General features: G+C 31.3%; 1 protein-coding gene and 1 long non-coding RNA gene across 2 annotated transcripts; both read left to right on the top strand.

Annotated features, from left to right (window-relative positions):
- The first annotated feature begins 2,120 nt into the window (after nt 1–2,120).
- Nucleotides 2,121–4,338, top strand: LOC108211966 (uncharacterized). Its single transcript, XR_001805144.2, has 2 exons — nt 2,121–2,524; nt 3,002–4,338. It is a non-coding gene; the product is annotated as an uncharacterized LOC108211966 (long non-coding RNA).
- Nucleotides 4,339–17,057: 12,719 nt separating this feature from the next.
- LOC108210983 (uncharacterized) lies at nt 17,058–17,990 on the top strand. The gene has a single exon (XM_017382449.2). The coding sequence runs from the start codon at nt 17,058–17,060 to the stop codon at nt 17,988–17,990; it is 933 nt and encodes a 310-aa protein (XP_017237938.1).
- Nucleotides 17,991–19,652: the final 1,662 nt, after the last annotated feature.

A 19,652-nucleotide genomic window follows, 5' to 3' on the forward strand; every position in this document is an offset into this window, starting at 1 on the left:
CATTTTTTGAACTTTTTTATCAACGAATATTTTACATTTTTGTAAATACAATTTTTTTCAAAAAAAATTATATTCCGGACCCCACTCGGCACCATGGAATGCCTGCACTGTTAATGTTCCTCTGATGTTTCACTAGTGTGGACAAAATCTAGCATTATGCACTATGATTATGAGGGGGGTCAAGCAATTACATGCTCAACTTTAGTATCATCTCTATGTTTGGATGTAGCAAAGTCTATTTCCAATACCTCTCAATCCTTGTGTTTAACCATTTTTAAATTGTTCATTAGTTCCACCCCAGATGAACAAATTAATAATAAATCCAACATAATCATGATTAAGACCCTTGCCAGCTTCATCAGCTCCTGCAATTATTTCAGATTAGGTGTACTTACCGCGGTTTTATTACCTTTATATTTCAATACTGATTAACCATATGAAAAAGGAGATAAACAGGTTTGGTCATGGTAATGGCACACTGTTGTTGAATCATCTTGAAATCAACTGATATCCAACTGGAAATCGATAGGCGAAAGGCATATGAAATAATTCAACTCAGTCATTGTCGAATAAGGACTCTCTGATCGTAACACATGATCATATTCATCTCAATTTGGCAAATTAAGCAAGAACATGGCCAAACAAAGCACACTGCAGAGAGATGCACAGATGTTAGTATTACTATATATGTCAGGAAATTCGCGATGCAACGTGAATCATGGATCAGCATTATGTACAGCGGAATCGGAATTAAAAATGCAGGATTATGAATGTATATTGATTACAAACATGCTTATATATGACATTTGATGATGAATAATAGGGTAAGGTCCCCTACACCATTATGACAATCAAAATTTGAATTTCAGGACTTAAATTCTCCTCTTATCAACTAGGGCTATTGGTCCAATCTTGAATATTTGATAGCATAGAAAGATATGGGGGAGATGCCAGATTGTGATTGCCTATATACCATCATTTATCATAGTTTCTTCTTGATTACCACTATTTTCTTCTTGTAATTCGTCTATGTACAGAGTTCATGATATAGCTAGACAAATGAATTATGGCAATGATAGTTACAGCAGTAGTTGACATCTATTCCCTATTCATCTCCAAGAAAATGTTACCAAAAAGTGTTCTCAGTTTTTTTTATCAAATTTACGATATATTATTGTTCAACTCACACTAATGATATGAAATTATCTCAGTATGCGCACCAACCATCCAATTAAAATTAGACATATGCGTCATTTGAAAACACATGTTGAGGTACATAGCACTATCCCATCTCCATAATCGAGTGCCCTGTCAAACCAAACCAAACCAAACCAGATTTCCCCAGTGTTTGGGTACGTTGCCTTATATTATTTTATTTATAATTTATCGTGGTTTTTTGACAAGATTTGAAATTCTGAAAAGCTTAAAAGAGGGAGAGAACAGTATATGTATAGGATATTATGTGGCTAGAGCGTATCTTTGACGAAGAAGATAATCTGGTCAAATGAGATTGATTAAGGCGTAGAGTTTAGCTGTTAGATCCAATGCTACATATTTTTGTGGATTAATTATAAGATCATATCATTGACACATGAATATAATTAATCAACCAGATTAATTGAATGCGTATATATATCTAGAAAGAGCTGAGATCGAACATTGCGTATAAAAGAAGTTGAGAAAAGAAAGTTTAGTGTATGGAGGGAACATGGAAGGGACCACGAGCATTGAATTAGAAAAACAAAACAATAATAATCAAAAAACAATAATACTACCACCACCCAACTTGTTGGGAATTTTTCTAAGGAGAAGACCCTGCCCCACTAGTACTGATCATTTTTATTTCGAAATTTTAATCAAAAATTCATTTCCCATGTGCCTGGTTTGTTTATTGAATTTCTGGGGTCTACAAAATTATCAAATATTCCTGCTCAAATTACTGTTTATATATTTTTTGAATATTATCTCAACAGTGTTGTTAAGGGTCAGCTTCATAGATTATAATTCATGTTAGTCAAATTAATTTCCAGCAAATTTTAAAGTGAAATTTCAGTCGTTACACCACTTACATATTTTCTTTTATATTCAGCAACCTTATTCCACTTTCTTCTGTCCTCTCTCCATCCATCTCTCTCTCTCTCTCTCCCTCTCCCTCCCTCTCTCTCTCTCTCAATAACACACAGTGCGGAGGTTGGAAAGGCTGATGAAGGCGTTGATGTTGCTGCAACTCAAGGAAGCATCCAAAGGGATCGCATTGATCCTTTCCTACATCATGAATATCTATGTGTGTCTACAAGATATATGTGAACCATGTTGATCAGAGTTCATATATGTGTGTGTTGAATTTGGATCATGCTATCCCTTTGGATTCCTCCTTTTGTAGCTTATATAACTCTTCCAACATGATTATCAAACCTAAGCTGCTATATATGCAATCATCTTCAGTTCTGAATCAACTCAAAATTCCATTCCTGCGGCGTCCAAAAGTGAATTATTGGAAGAAGAGATAAAATGCAACCACCAAGTAAGTGACAACCACCCTCATCAACACATACAAATTTCTCTTCTCATTTAATTACATTCTGCTAAATTACGGAATATTGCAAAACATATTGTTCTGCAAACATGCGCGGCTTGGAGAACATATAAGAGACTCCAAGTCCGATATTAAACGTTTTCCTATATAAATGAATTGCAATAATTTATTATATATCAGGATCCGTCTCTGCCTGTGTGTCTGCATATGCATGTGAAATAGCATATTAAAGCAAAATCTTGAACTTGGAGTTGATGTGCCGCACGTTAGATCTATTTCCAAGAAGGAGATCAGCTCGAAAAGAGTTCCAAGTGGTCACTCATCGTCATAATATCATAATCATATCATTGTTTTCCTCGAGTAAAGTTTTGGTGTGTGTGTGTGTTTCCACATAAATCAATTTTAGTTTTTGATTTCGCAAAATTTCTTTACAATCCTTAGAAAATGAACTCCTCTTTCTGTCAGTGGCGCGATCAATCGGTTGTTTTGAATGAATGATTATGGTGATGATCGCGGTCTATGTTCTTCTATGGTGCATACATAAAGATGATCATCACTTGAGTGTGTGTGTTTGTGTGTGGGATAGCACTTGATCTCCCACGGCAAAGTCATGATCAACAGGCAACTTGAAGCGACTTTAGCCAAACCGGTGCGAATGAAACAGTAGAGCAGTGGCGTTACGTGGAAAGTTGTTTATTCACTCACCATTAGCTAGGTAATTTGCATTTACCCTTCTCTTCTTTCTGTTTTTAACATCACAGCGTTACATATTTTACATATCAGTACATACTTCCAACAATTCCGTTTTACCTTCGGAAAGTAAAGAAAGAACAATCCACTTTTGCATGTCAACTATTGTCATGAGTACTGTTAACTACCGATCTTATGCATCCTAAAAATTGCAAGAAATGGTTGGTTGATCCAACCCTACCATGATATATTAGAGGGGGTCTTAATATAATGGAGACTCCAAATCACATGTTTAAAGACCTTTAATAAGAATCCAAAGCAAGGAATTAAAGATGATAGTTAACAACTTCTTTTGAGCTGCACATTGAGTGTCGCAAAGGCAAAGGAATCATAAAACATGTGGAGAGAACTAAAAAAGAGCTTTAAACATGGGCTATAGTTTTTGAATAAAGGGGCAACTCTCTCTGGGTGTCTTTATGATCGATCTCTTGTTTCACATGACCGCAACTTTCAACGACCTCACTCGTGAATTCACAATGTCAAGACTCTCATCACATGGCCAACCTCCCTCCCCCTCATTTCATTAAGTGCGTGTTTGGCAAAGGCCACTTTTGGCTTTATTTTATAAAAAGTCAGCTTGTATTTTCCTGACCTGTTTGTGTAAAACATCACAAGCACTTATAAAAAGCTGGGAATGTTAACTTTTGTTTCATGAATTTTACTTCTTTCCCAAACAGTTTAATCACTTATAGGTCTTAGTTTACTTCTCACTTCGTGTCCACTTCTTTATTTTTATTTCAAGTAGAAAACACTTTTTTTAAAATTATCCAAAAAGCCCCTAAATATGTTCTCTGGGCATTGAAAGAGTTGAGCATCAGTTTATAGGGTGACCAAAACAAGGCATCAACTCATTGTTTTTCTAATAATGAAATGCTTCCCCAGATAGGTGTGTGTCTGTACAATGTCCGCATAATGTATAATATGCTGGACGCAGACAATAATGTAATGCATTGTAATTTGCTACTATGAAAAAGCACACTGTAATGTACTTGTCCAGAATGAATTAATGAATTTTTCTGTAACGTAATTTAGAGCAGAAGTTTTACACTGTTCGATCAGCAGGTGGGAATTTCTTGGTAGCTAGCACGGGTATATGACAGACTGAGAGAGAATGAAGAGCACTTGTAGCATACTAGCATCCCTAGAATCTACATTCATTGACAATAGTTCTACAAGAAAATATGCACATAAAAACTGTTCGTTCTCTTTATTTTACCCACTTTTTTTTTGTTTGTTTTTTTTACCTCGCTATGAATCCTGCTGGGAACTATAAATAAAAACGAGTTTAACAGTATTTTTGGTTAATCACCTCATGAGCTGAAATTGATTTTGTTTATTTATGAGAACAAAAACATTTATAATTTTTTTTGATCGAACAAAAACATTTATAGTTAATTATGAGTTCAATTTACATTAAAACTTTATTAATATAGAATTTACAGGCACAGAAATTACAATCAATCGTGAAAATTTAAAGAAAATTTAAAAGTAATTGACTGTTTATATTGAAAGGTGGCTAAATAATAGATGAATATGAACGGAAAGTGATAAAATACATGTTTTTTTTTATAATGATAATGAGATCCTGGCTTAATTCCAACTTATTGGCAAGAATAACGTGTCTTGATTAATCTAATTAAATTATAATTAATGATAACATTAGCAAGAATAATGGAGAAAACCAGCTATTCACCAAATAATTAATTGATTACTAGTATTGGGCTAGCAAAAATGTGTATCGATTGTTTTTGTCAGCTAAATTTTTGATTGCAGCACGTTAAAATAATTAAAGTGAAGTAATTAAGAAATAAATATTTTTAATATAATCTTTTCAGTCTGCTACCACTACAAGAAAACAGGTCATAACCGACCGATTAAAATCGACCGTCCAATAATCGCAACCCTAAAACTGACCGACAGTCGCGCGGTCGGTTACCTCGTCAAAGCAACTAAACGACAACGTTCTGTGTGATTTAGCAACATATAAAACCGACCGTGATTATGTGTATGACATGTCACAAGCATAACCGATCGTTTGCTATGATCGGTTATGTTTTCTGTGAAACAATAACAAAAAATCGTACTGGGCTAAACCCGACCGCACATAACCGACTGTGTGTGAAGGCTTGACCATGGTCGGTTTTAGCTCTGGTCAACAGAAACTAAAGGAACATAACGGTCGGTTATCAGGTTCTGTTCTGGCGTGGGGTGACACCTGTTGCCACGTGATGTTAGATGTCAAAATGTGAGATCAAGAATCCAAAGTCGCATAACCGACCACCTATACGGTCGGCTATAATTGTTAAACACAACTAATATGCATGACCGACCAGGTTTTAACCGACCACGATTATCGGTCGGTTTTATCTTTATACCCGACTGATATCCGTGATAACCGACCGATAATTGTGATCGGTTTTGGCCTGTTTTTCGTAGTGTATGTGAAGTGAAACAGATATTAATATTAGATAAACCAAAGGTACCGATGGTTAAAAAACAATAGTATGAATAAATTTAATCAATTATGAACTAACACTTATATTTTTCACTTCCTATCTACTGAAATCAATATATTATAATATTATTATTAACATTAAAACTTAATCTTTCTTAATAAAACATACTAAATTATTATTAAACAACTTTTTTTTTGAAAATATATTATTAAACAACTTAATCCTGTGTTATTACACAATATAATATGTGAATTTGATCGATTTAATTTCATAATATATGAATTTGATACAAAGGAAATATAATTTGAAATTTTAAAATAGAGAAAAAGTAATATAAATTCTAAATTTTATTTTAAAATTATTTCTATTTAAAACAATATATGTGTGTATGTGTATATATGTGTATATTCATTTATTTTTATTTATCAATACACATCTTTAATGCGTATATTATATTTCAATAAATAAAATCTTAACTCTAAAAATTGTGATCTAAATTTAAATACATGTTTTATTCTGTATTTTCATCGTTGGGTGTGTTCAAAAATAATTTTAAAACATAATACATAGATATTGACATTTTTTGCATGTGGTATTCTACTGCAAAATATATACTAACTAATACTAATAGAAATAAGGTAAGGGTTTCATGGGTTCTGTCTAATGGTTCTAATTCTCTTTTAAACATGACCCGTCTATATAATTATTGAGGGGTGACTAATCCTTTAAAAATTATTTATTGTTTGAGTTAAGAAAATGAACTACTTCCTCAGTCCCTCTTAATTATATATCGGGGAATGGAAACACAACACGCATTATAATATTACTATTACCGTAAAGTATAGTTATATAACTTAATTTTAAAATTCTCATTTTATAAATAAAATTTTAACATATAATTTTTTATTTAAAAAGAAAAAATTTAAACATAAATCATAAAATTATATTTTGTAAGAGCATTGCGTTAAAAATTTTATGTAAATGAGTGGGAGGGGTATATGTGATCAGTGTGTTACAACTTACAACCTATAAATTCTTAAAATATTTTAATAATATGACTTATAAGATATTCAAATATATGAGATACTTCTTTTATAAGTCAATAGAATGTTTAATTATTTAAACTTATAATTAATTTTGTTAAAATTCAGATTATTATAGATGGAACTTAACTTTGAAACTTCAAAAGTTAGAAACATACGGAGCATTTAGTTTATCTCTGGTCACGACTATAAGTTGTTAAAGATTTCTTAGAACACTTTAAAAAAGAGAAGAAAAGTAAATCCTTACTCCACTATTTTTCTAATTAATCCTACTATTTTTCTTGGATATATTTACTTTAGGACTTTATCAATAAGTCATATCACTGTCCTCAATTCTCCTATCACTCTTATTTTACATATTTTCTTAATCTAAGTACACAACCCAAATATAAATATTAATAATAAATTATTTTTTGAAATAGTTCTATATATTTTTATAAAATCAAATGTTAAATAAAATTGAAAATTTCAAATTCTCATATTTCAATATATAAATGAGGAGCCGACTTATAAATTATTTACTCAAATTATATGAATAAAATGATTCTCTTATAAGTCCAAAAATCTAGAAAAGACAAACACCTCATAAGTTCCAAGTAAATTTGTCAACTTCTATATTCTAATAATCTATGAAAAACCAGACTTATTCGCAGTAATATATGATGGTAGCATTTAAATAATTGTGCATAATATTTTTTTTCTTCATTTTATGATAGATATTGTTGGGTTTTTTTATGTAGTTAACTTTGAGAAATACTCCCCCGTCTTAAATTATATGTCTCAAATTACATATCCATTTCGCTTTTTTTAAGAAGTTGACCCATCTTTGACGGTATATAAAAGAATATTTATTTATTATTTAAAAAAATAAAAAGTTACATCTTAAAATAAATTTAATGTATTTTCTAATGATATAATTATTTTTATTTTTTTCATTTATATAATACATATAAATTACAGTCAAACTATATTCAGTTTGATTAGTTAAAAGTTAAAAAAGACATGGATACATATATTTTGAGACGAGGAAGTATAATCTAACATCTACGAAGATCACAAAATATGGGGGTCAAAGGGTTATAAATGAAGATTTTTGGACATTGTGAATAGGGCTGTTAACGAAACGAATATTTAATGAAATATTCGGTATTCGAATTCGTTTAACATTATTCGTATTCGTTTGTTAACAAATACAAATACGAATTCAAATCTTAAAAAATATTCGGTTTGTTAACGAATACAAATTCGAATAGATAAATATTCGTATTCGCTATTCGCTTAATTATTCGGAAATTAAATTATATATATATATATATATATATATTTTATATTATATAGAAAAATATTATATTTTTATTTAATAAGATTATGTACTGGTAAGGGGAGCTCTTCTAGTTATAGGCACAGACCGACAAATCAGAAACAAAATGTCACACCTTCTGGTTTATCCAGGTTTGTTCAATCAGTAATTTGAATTTTATATTATTTGAGTTGGATGACTTTTTTATAGTTTGCTTGAATTGGTGAAGTATGGGAGTTTATAACTTTTGTCACGTGTCAGCAGTTTAGTTATTTTTTTTATTTTCTTTTAAATGAGTGTCTTAAACGAATATGAATAGTTCGTGAACTTAACCGAATACGAATACGAATACAAATAACTATTCGGATAATAAACGAATACAAATCCGAATATGTATATTTAAACCGAATACAAATACAAAAACTATAATATTCGTTTCGAATTCGTTTCGTTAACACCCCTAATTGTGAATATGGTACAAGTTGGTGCTAAAACATAAAAAAAATTGTATTCCAGGTGTTCCCCAACGGGAGTACATAAGCTTTGCACAAAAGCCCGTATATATAGGTAAAACTGTCAAAACTACATACACTCAGAATATCCAACGAATAGTAGGGCTGTTAACGAAACGAATATTTAATGAAATATTCGGTATTCGAATTCGTTTAACATTATTCGTATTCGTTTGTTAACAAATACAAATACGAATTCAAATCTTAAAAAATATTCGGTTTGTTAACGAATACAAATTCGAATAGATAAATATTCGTATTCGCTATTCGCTTAATTATTCGGAAATTAAATTATATATATATATATATATATATTTTATATTATATAGAAAAATATTATATTTTTATTTAATAAGATTATGTACTGGTAAGGGGAGCTCTTCTAGTTATAGGCACAGACCGACAAATCAGAAACAAAATGTCACACCTTCTGGTTTATCCAGGTTTGTTCAATCAGTAATTTGAATTTTATATTATTTGAGTTGGATGACTTTTTTATAGTTTGCTTGAATTGGTGAAGTATGGGAGTTTATAACTTTTGTCACGTGTCAGCAGTTTAGTTATTTTTTTTATTTTCTTTTAAATGAGTGTCTTAAACGAATATGAATAGTTCGTGAACTTAACCGAATACGAATACGAATACAAATAACTATTCGGATAATAAACGAATACAAATCCGAATATGTATATTTAAACCGAATACAAATACAAAAACTATAATATTCGTTTCGAATTCGTTTCGTTAACACCCCTAACGAATAGGATGCTTTTCTTAGGGACCCAAAATAAGAACTGCCTTCAAATTTCAAACTTTCTGATCCCACCTAATTCAAGATGATCACTACAACACAAAATACAGCCATGCAAAAATCAAAGAATATAGAGTACAATCAAATTAATCTGTGACTTGTGAGTTTAGTGTTGATCGCCGGCTAATTAATTTAAACAACTTAAACATTGAAATAAAATACCCCGTGGAAATTAGCATATTTGGCGGGGATATATACATAGATACCTCTCTTTTCTCCTTGGTCACGAGACAGAAAGCCAGTGATTAAGAGTATCGGTGATTAATAATATCTCTAAGAGATTAATTATTTGATATCTTAAATTATTATTTTAAGAAATACAGTAAAACACACAACTCCAATAGAGGCTAGCGATCCTCGAGAAAGTTAAGATAGTCCTCTCACTAATCATTTATAAAAATGTAATGACTAATCATTCTTTATTTCATTTTTAATAATAAAATATTTATTTCTCATATTTTTCATGTTATTTCATCAGATTCTAAATTTAATATTATAATAATAAAAACATAAATATAAATAGTTCTTAAAATTGCCAATTTAATATAATGCTGACTTATTAGAAATTGAATTCATTTATAATTATTTACGGAACCTAGTATACTTGTAAATGAGTAGATTCAAAGTGTGAATCATGGATTTTAAAAGAGATTTGAAACTTTTTTCCCTCTCCGCAACACAAATTATATCATTATTATAGTCCTTTTGTGTACCATCAGACAAATCAATCCACAAGTGACTTGTTGATATGAAATATCCTTAAGTGATTGTATTGATAAGAAATCACTCAGGATTGTATAGATGCCATTCATGAATACTTTGCACCGGATGACATGGTCGACCCGGCACTGACATATCGCGTTATTGCATTTTTAGAATGTCTACACCTTGACAAGGATTCAATTAAATGTAGTACATACGAAAGGCGTGATGCCTTGCTGGATCATCAATGTCGCTTTTATGATTGCAGTACGTTCCCAGCACTACTAAACCCTGATATTTTTGGGTTCCCTGTAACAACAGGTCGAGAGTTCAAGACTCGGTGGAGGCATAAGCGCCCTAAACGCCCGTTACCTAAACATCGAAAAGTAAATAATATTATTGACTAGAGTGTGACACTGTTAAAGTCTTGAAGATATTCAAATCCCCAGTTTCATGGAGTACACACGTTTATTAGTGTAAAAGAGAAAATCAGAATCAGATAATCCTGAAATAATTAATGTGGAGAGTCCGGCGTTTGACCAACTGTCGTCGATAGATAAAGTTACAACAGCAATAGGGCCGTAGAAATGATTCTCCTTGTCTGCGAAAACCATGGCACAAAAATACTCATGTCTTTTAGTTTAGAATATAAATTAGTATTCGAAACAAGCCAACGTCGCAGCTAGGGCAGGAGATAAGATTATTAATATTGTTTGACCATCTGCCTCACCTGAAGTAGCTCCGGTCAAATCAGTATTTAAGAAGATTAACAAAACAAAAACAGTATTGCATATTCGGAGGAAATGAATTAATAATAAGAACTCGCATAGAACCTCAGTTGTATTTATATTGGTATTCTCTCAAAGAGATGGAGACATTTGTGCGTGTTCTGTGTTCATAGTATATAGAAATTGATGATCAGCAACAGTGTACCGCTCTAGGCTCGCATGTCTGTTCATGCATCTGGAGATTATGTAATACAGATTTTGACGTTTGGCTGAGCAAAAAATATTTTGAAATGCATAAGTATGAGTTTTTCATAGTCAAAAGAGGTGGGTTTCATCCATAGATATGAGAATTAAAGTTTTTTTTTATATTTCATCTATATTTATACAGTTATATATATATATATATATATATATATATATATATATATATATATATATATATATATAGAGAGAGAGTAAAGTTCTATGGAGACCACTTTCATTGGAGACCGTGGAGACCACTTATGTTCTGCAATCAAAACACTATAAAATACAATATTTTGTGAAGTATGTTCAATAAATATCATGTATTCATTAAAATTGTTGAAGATCATCTATATTTCATAAGTATATAATGTATGTTCTGCGAGTTGAACAATGTCCTGCAAATTAAATATATTTCGTAGAATATAACATTTTGTAATGTTCTACATGCGAAACTTATATGATATTTAAGATTTTAAAATTAAATAATGATTTTGTACAACATAATGTGCAAAACTATACATTTTGCAATGTTTTTATGCAATATTTCACTTGCAGAACATAAGTGGTCTCCATAGAACTTTACTATATATAGAGTCATACTCCAGTGAGAACCAATATTAGTGTGAGATATGAGATCCAATCCTAACCACTCATTTTATATCTTATATCAAGCTCTCATCATACATTAATTTTTAATATTTAAATATTTTATCACTGTCTTTATTCTAATTCCACCACCTGCCACCTGCAACCACTGCCGACCACCATTTCCGGCCACCACCACCGGCGACCACCAGAAAATCACCACCGACAAATATAAAATCACCACCATCAAACCAAAAATCACCACCGGAAAACTAAAAATCACTTTTGGAAAAATGAAAATCACCACCAGAATATGAAAACTACTACACCCAACCATTATTCATGCCCACCAAATCCGGCCACCAACATCGTTTATAAACTCCGGTCACCAACATCATAAAAATAATCACCAGATTTTATTGGAAATCATAACAATAATCAGTAAGTACCACCACATCACCACTATCACCATCTACAAACCACCACCACCTTCTACAAATCCCCCAAATCTGAAAAATCACTGATTACAAAACAAAATCACTAAAAAGGAACTCCGGTCCAACATAATAACAATAATCGCAAAAAACGCCATCATTCATCACCGCCATAAGCATCTACAGACCACCACCACCATTTACAAAACCTCCAAATCAGAAAAATCACCGATTACAAAATAAAATCACTAAAAGTGAACAAAAATGAATAACCTGCTACTTGATAATGCTTGAGGTGTCAGGAATTAATTAGGGAGATTGTAATCACCAGATGGAGGTCGGAGAGTCGCTGGAATGCTCCACCGATGGACTCTCGTTTGCGAGAACGAGGAAAAGCAGAGTGGAGGCAGAGAGTGACGAGCAGATAGGGTGGAGATGAAAGGAGGATGAGTTTTTGTATAGTCAAGGATGTGGAGTGGGGTTGCGATGTCGCCGGCGGTGACACGCCACCGCGACATCGGTGGCAGCAGCAAAGAAAGAGGGAGGAGGAAGAAGAGATTGACGGGAAGGGGAGAGGGGATTGCTTGCTGTTTGTGTATGGCCGAGCCCACCGCAGTAGCGGCGGAGAGAGGGGGCTGAGCCATTGACGGCGATGACAGCAACAGGGGTGGGGGTGGGGTTTTGAAGAGGTGAGAAAAGACGGTGGGTGCATGAGTAGTGAGGAAGATGGATGGATAAAAGAAAATTTTAAAATAGAAATTGTGTGGTTGTGATTTAATTTAAGGATAAACATGTGTGGCTGAGATTAGATCTCACATCTCACATTAGTTGGGGTTCTCATTTGAGCACTTGCCTATATATATATATATATATATAGTAAAGTTCTATGGAGACCACTTTATTTGGAGACCGTGGAGACCACTTTATTCTGCAAGTAAAATATTGCATAAAAACATTACAAAACTCATAATTTTGCAAATCAAAATACTGCAGAATACATTATTTTGTGAAGAAATATCACCAATTCATTAAAATTATTGATGAACATCTATGTTTAATAAGTAGATTGTGTATATTCTGCAAATTGAACAAATGTTCTGCAAACTAAACATATTCCGTAGGATAAAATATTATATAATATTCTGCATGCAAAACATACATGATATTCAAGATTTTAAATGATATAATGATCTTTGTACAACATGGTTTGCAAAATTATGAGTTTTTCAATATTTTTATGCATATTTTACTTGCAGAACATAAACGGTCTCCACGGTCTCCAAAAAAAGTGGTCTCCATAGAACTTTACTATATATATATATATATATATATATATATATATATATATATATATATATATATATATTATACAATATTAAATCAACAACTCAAAAATATATAAAAATATTAATTAAAATAATATTTTAACTTAATTAAAATTAGATATTCAAAAATATATTAAATGAAAAATATTTGTTCTGCCATTCAACCAAACACGTGATATCAGAAATGACAACTCATTTAGGGGTGAAAACGTGTCGAACATATACGAACAACAGTATGGTCGGATTCAGCTCGAATTTATAATTACTCGTTCGAATTCGGTCCGAATTCGGACTAAAATTATATAAGTTTGTTCATATTCGATTCGAGTTCGAATACCAATATTCGTATATGATCCGGCTCGGCTCGAACCGAACGGATACCAAATTTCTCATTTTATATATATTCGTATTCGAATTCGTAGAAGATAATTAAAAAATTATGAATACTCAAATAATTATCTATTATAACTAAAACGAAATCATTTGTAGAGTAATATATATCATATAAATATTTTCTCTATACATAACAATATACATGATTTACGAATTTGATTCGAGTGTTTTTATTGAATATGTATATTCGAGTACTCTTAATTCAATCGAACTACTTTAAATAAAAATATCCGAATACTGGAATGGTAGGGTTCTCAATCTCATAACCGATTTCCTGTACTGACTCTCGAATTAAACGATTTCTAATATTCTTTTCTACTATCTTACAATAAAAATACGTGATCAAAATTTTAATTTATCATAAATTTGATAACTTAGGCCTCGTTTAGTAGCATGTAACCCAGCGCAGTAACTCATGGTTCCATGTAACTTCTACTAGTTACACCGTTTGGTTGCATCACATTATATTTATACACAGGAACTCAAATTTCCAAGGAATTTGTAGTTGCGGTAAAACGCTGGAACCTAGTTACACAGCTCAGGCGCGGGTATTATGAGTTATATAGCTGAGCACAATTAAAATATTATATACTAAATTAAACACAACATCAATATTATAATTCAATATCAAAATTTAATACTGAAAATTAATTCTGAAAAAAATAATCCATATTAAATGTTGTAATATAGTAATCTTTCAAATTTACTTATATTATCACTATATATATACAAATCAATTTAGATTTAAAATTTATATTCAGTTTAAGTAATGTTATATATATTTTTTATTTTCTATTATGTATAATAATATTATACATATATATTAATTTTTATTATCTATTTATTCATTTTTAATAATAATATATTTTAATTTTATATATTTTTCTTAATTTGTTTGTTATTTATCTTTTAAAATTAAACTTATTAACTCATTATAATATCTATTTAACAAGAAAGCCTTATTGTCGTTATTTGAATTCTACATTTATTTTCTTTATTTAAAATTTGTTAAACTTATTTTATTATATACATAACATAATTTCTTATATAATAATTAATTATATACTTATTAATACCAAAGCAGGCATCAACTATTCATTATTTTTAATATTATATAAACATATTGACTCATCTTAATAATTATTTTAAATATATTTTATAAATCTTAATATTTTTTAAAATGCTTTTTGTAAATAATTAAAATTTATTTCAGTAATGCATCTAACTTTATTTTATTTTATTTAGATATTATATAAATGTATTTAATTTTATATTTTTATAAATAGTTAACTTTCTGCACAAAATTCTAATCACACACCACACATCATATATATACCAAACACAGGTTTTTTATTTTCACGGGAAGTGCAACACTGTAACTTGGTTCCAGGTAACTTCAAGTTCCCACGCAACTACAAAATCGTCAAAACAAACGAGGCCTAAAATGCATAATAAAGTGATGAACAGTATATACGTGCTAAGAGTTAATATAAACTAAATTTAAAATAAACAGAGGAAGTATACCTTAAAAATAAGTGCTCAGAAGAACTCTTGTTTTTGGTATTGTTTTCTTTTTCTAAAAATTAATTTTTCTTACAAAAATAAATTTCTGAAAACTATTTATAAAAATATCAACGACCCATCTATTGTGCGAAAATGTTTTGAGTTTTATAAAGCTAGCCATAACCTTTGGCATTTCATCCCTTGCAAAAGAAAGGTCTTTGCGTTTCATTTCTATGCAGAAGTCCATCTTCAACTTGGGCTTTGGATGTGATTGGGTTATTTGAGCTTAATGTGTTTCAGTTTTTCTCGTGTACATAATGCAAGTTTTGCTTGTATTTCTTTTCTTTCTTTTTTTATGGGGTAATCAACATTTATATAAATAGCGAATTTCTAATCTCATACGTCATTTTCATAAGTTGTGCTATTTTGGAATTTATACGCTAAATGTGCGCGTAAAAATATAAGTTAATATACATAAGTCGCCGATAATATTTAAATAACGATTTTTCTATGATGTGCACATGACATATGCTAAATACTGAAATTTATAAGTTCAAACTCATTTTGATTCATATCTTAATAACGATGAACATCGTACGTATACATCACTATTAGGGGTGCTCATAATCTGACAAAATCGATTGAACCGACCCAACCCGCCCCTATTTTTAGCCGACCAACCCAATATTATTAAACCGAATTTTGAATGGGTTAAATATTAAAAAATTCGAATTAAATGGGCTGAGTTAGAATTTTGATAATTTTTAACCCATTCATAATTCATTCATTTTTCTTTTCCCGTGTCAGTAGTCCTTTTTCTCTATGCTTGTAACTTGTTCTCTCTCTTTCTTCTTTTCATTTTGAACGTCGGAACCCGCAGGCGCTATATTCGGATGCGTATTGGGTGGTAAACTCATGAGCCTACAAACCACATAAACCAAGCTAAACTGCATTTAAGCGACAAGTTATGTTCCAGGAAGTATAATCATAAATTCTCCTTTTTTTTTAAGATTCGAACATGTGATTAAGAGTATACAAGATCCCTCCTTAACCGAATCCTGATTCAGAATTAATTAATTTCTCGTTCTAATTTGAATATGAATTTGAATTTGATTTAATTAAATTGAGCATGTTTTGAATTCGAGAGAATTTAACATATATAATATTAACATATGATATATTTATATTATTATATTATTTTTCTTGTAATGATAGTTTCTTATATTATTATTTAAATATACGCTATACAAAATTTTCTTTGTAATAAGTCATAATTTGAAATATTGAACATAATATAGAATCAGTTTTTGTTAATAGATGATTTTTAAATTATTTTATTTTAATAATTATATATGGAAAATACTAAAACTGTATAATCCGAATAGAAATTTTGATATTGTTACATTTACTATAATTTTTAAATAAAAATTTATGACATTAGTGTTCAAAATTATATAAAACACATGAAACTTTTATAAATTTTTTTAAATTATATCTAACCATATAATAAGTATAATTAAATATTAATCAGCAAAAAAAATATTAAATTTGATTTAACTGCAGATTTAAAGTTTATAGAAGTTATAAGAAAATATAAAAAAAATAATTTCTCTCTGAAATTACATCTAGACCTCCCAAGTCCCAATGAGATCTCAAAGGTTCGACCCGAAACGCCACTGTTCACACTATTACGCCTCACATCGAAACCCTAATTTCAAAATCCCCAAATTACACCATGTCCACATTCTCTATAATCAATTTTAATTTCTTCATTTTCACTTTCATAACCCTACTTTCCCACCTCACATTCGCTCTCCAGGCCCCTAATTTTGATTCAAACACTCTACTCTCCGGTGACGCAGAGCTCATCAATGGCTCGATCAATCTTATCCGTCCAACCAACTCATCAAAACACGGAGCTATAGAGAGTAAGAAGCATATTAAGTTTGTACGATCTGGCCCTCTATCTGTATCTACTGATTTTACGTTTTCAATTAGTGGTAATGGTAGTAGTTTGTGTTTCGAAATCAAGAAAATATCAAGAACTGGTAATGCTGTTAGAATTAGGTTTATGGGTAATGTTGTTGGTGTAGAGAATGGTGTTGGGGTTGGAAAGTTTGCGACTTTCGGGGAGTTTTTTGATGGTGGGGAGAAGTTTAGGTGTTGGGTTGATTATGAAGCGAGTTCGAAGCAAATTGAGGTTAGGGTTGGGAAGGATGGTAGTGGAAGGAGTGATGTTCCAGTGCTGATGTATTCGGTTGATTTAGCGAAAATGTGGGATGAGGAGGATGTGGTTGTGGGGTTGAGTGCGTCGGGAGGTGGAAATGTGGGGGAGAGTGTTATTGTGCATTCGTGGGGGTTTAAGGTTAGAGGTGTTCCCAAGTGGTTGCATTCTAGACCGATGAATCCGGGAAGTGTAATTGAAGGAGACTTTGTAGAGAAAAAAGAAGAGAAGAAAAGGTCGTGTCATTTGGGTGTTGTTACGTTTGGATGTGCAGTGTTAGTGGCAGTGGTTTTGATATCTTTTTGGGAAATGTTTGTTGGAAGATATGATTTCGTGACCCCTGCAGAAAATAATGTCGATCCAGTGGATTTTAAGTATCAAAAGATTGGTGTAGATGTAGAGAAAGTCTTTGATGATGTTAAGAAGGAAAAAGTCGTAGTCTGAGCTGTGGCATTGGACGTGCAATAGCGACACCGGTATGTTGCAATGAAGTTTACCACTTTTGTCAACGATCTTGAAGTTTTAATTAAAGTTATCTTTGTCATTTTGTTGTTAATCCAGGTGTGTACTGCTGTAAAATATCAACCTTGCTCCACTGTGTAAGAATGTCAGTTATCCTAAAAAATCATGTAATTGTAGTTTGTAATATTTTCATTTTTTAGCAACCAGGGTGGTTATATTTGCAGTTGTATTGCCAAGTTAGTTACTGAAGCTTGAAAGCCATCGTAATTGAACTTAATTATTAACGAACGTAAATTTGTGTGCAAATTGGTTGTCTGGTGTCCTATTTCTGATTCTGCAAGTGCTGCCATTCCATACCGCCTGTCCTATAATGTTAAATTGCTTCTACCTCTGTTGAAGATTTAGTTAAGAAAATACCTGCAGGTCTACTATATAATTTTTCAATATCAATATCTGTTGAGTATCTGATCTTTGTTGAGCTGTATGTCATTGTCTTTCATTTTAAATAGGCAAGTTCCACTTTGTAGAGTTTACATGTTTACATGCATTCATTAGTCAATACCCGTTATCTTTTCAATTTGCTCTAAAACCGTCTTAAAGCTTCACTTTTCCCGATATGTTCATAGCCTAATGTTGATATCAGTCATCAGATTGGTGGCAGCATTTACAACTTAAAGTTGATGGAGAATTTCTCTCACAGAATGCTTTGTTAGCGATCTTGACTTTCTTTAACTTCAATTTTGCTACTAGGCTGGGATCTCTATGTTTTTAGGACTCAGATTAAGACATGTATCTATTCTCAAAAAAAAAAAAAAAAAGAAAAGACATGTATCTGTTATTTTGTTATAAAATTTCATATAAACTTTCCTTCTATCATACATATCCTCTATGGTGACCACTTTTCTTTTATTTTCAATGTTGCATTTTTAAGCGCCAAACCATTAACTTCCACATGGAGGAACTCTTCATTTAATAAAATAAGGTTTCAATCTGATATAACTTAATATTTTCATGAGAAAGGAACATTTTCATGAGAAAGCCAAGCCTTCTCAAAATTTGGGAGGCCGCAAGGAGATTGATTCATTCGTCATCATATATGATGATGGAGAATAGAAAACCAGAACAAAAGTGAAGTTTAAAATAATATTAACTATCGCTTTTTCTGGGGTGTGCCACGGACACATGCCAAGTGATGGACCTCTCATGCAATCACCACATGGGCACCAGACAAACCCATTAACTATTACTCCCTCCGTCCCGGTCAATAGTATACATTGGGGGACGGGGGCGCGGCACGGACTTTAATGCTTCAATATAATATAGTTCTGTAAATTATTTTTAAGATTTTCTTTTTTTGTATAAAAGTATAACATTTATACTTTTATACAAAAAAAGAAAATCTCAAAAATAAGTTGTAGAACTATGTTTTATAAGAGCCTTAAAAAGCGTGTCGAGCAGTGAAAAAGAAACGTATACAATTGACTGGGACAGAGGGAGTAAGACCTAATATCATTAATATAATGTTTATTACAGTACTTTTTTAGAAACAGGGGAAGATCAGAACTTAATCAATAAATCTAGCAATTCTTACATCAGAAGCTTAACTTCATACACATGCTTTTCTTATCATATGACCAACTATTA

Source organism: Daucus carota, chromosome 3, assembly GCF_001625215.2.
Source record: "Daucus carota subsp. sativus chromosome 3, DH1 v3.0, whole genome shotgun sequence".
Classification (NCBI taxonomy): Eukaryota; Viridiplantae; Streptophyta; class Magnoliopsida; order Apiales; family Apiaceae; genus Daucus; species Daucus carota.

Excerpts from the sequence above, each read along its gene's own strand:
- LOC108210983 (XM_017382449.2), top strand. The coding sequence starts at position 17,058 with ATGTCCACATTCTCTATAATCAATTTTAATTTCTTCATTTTCACTTTC.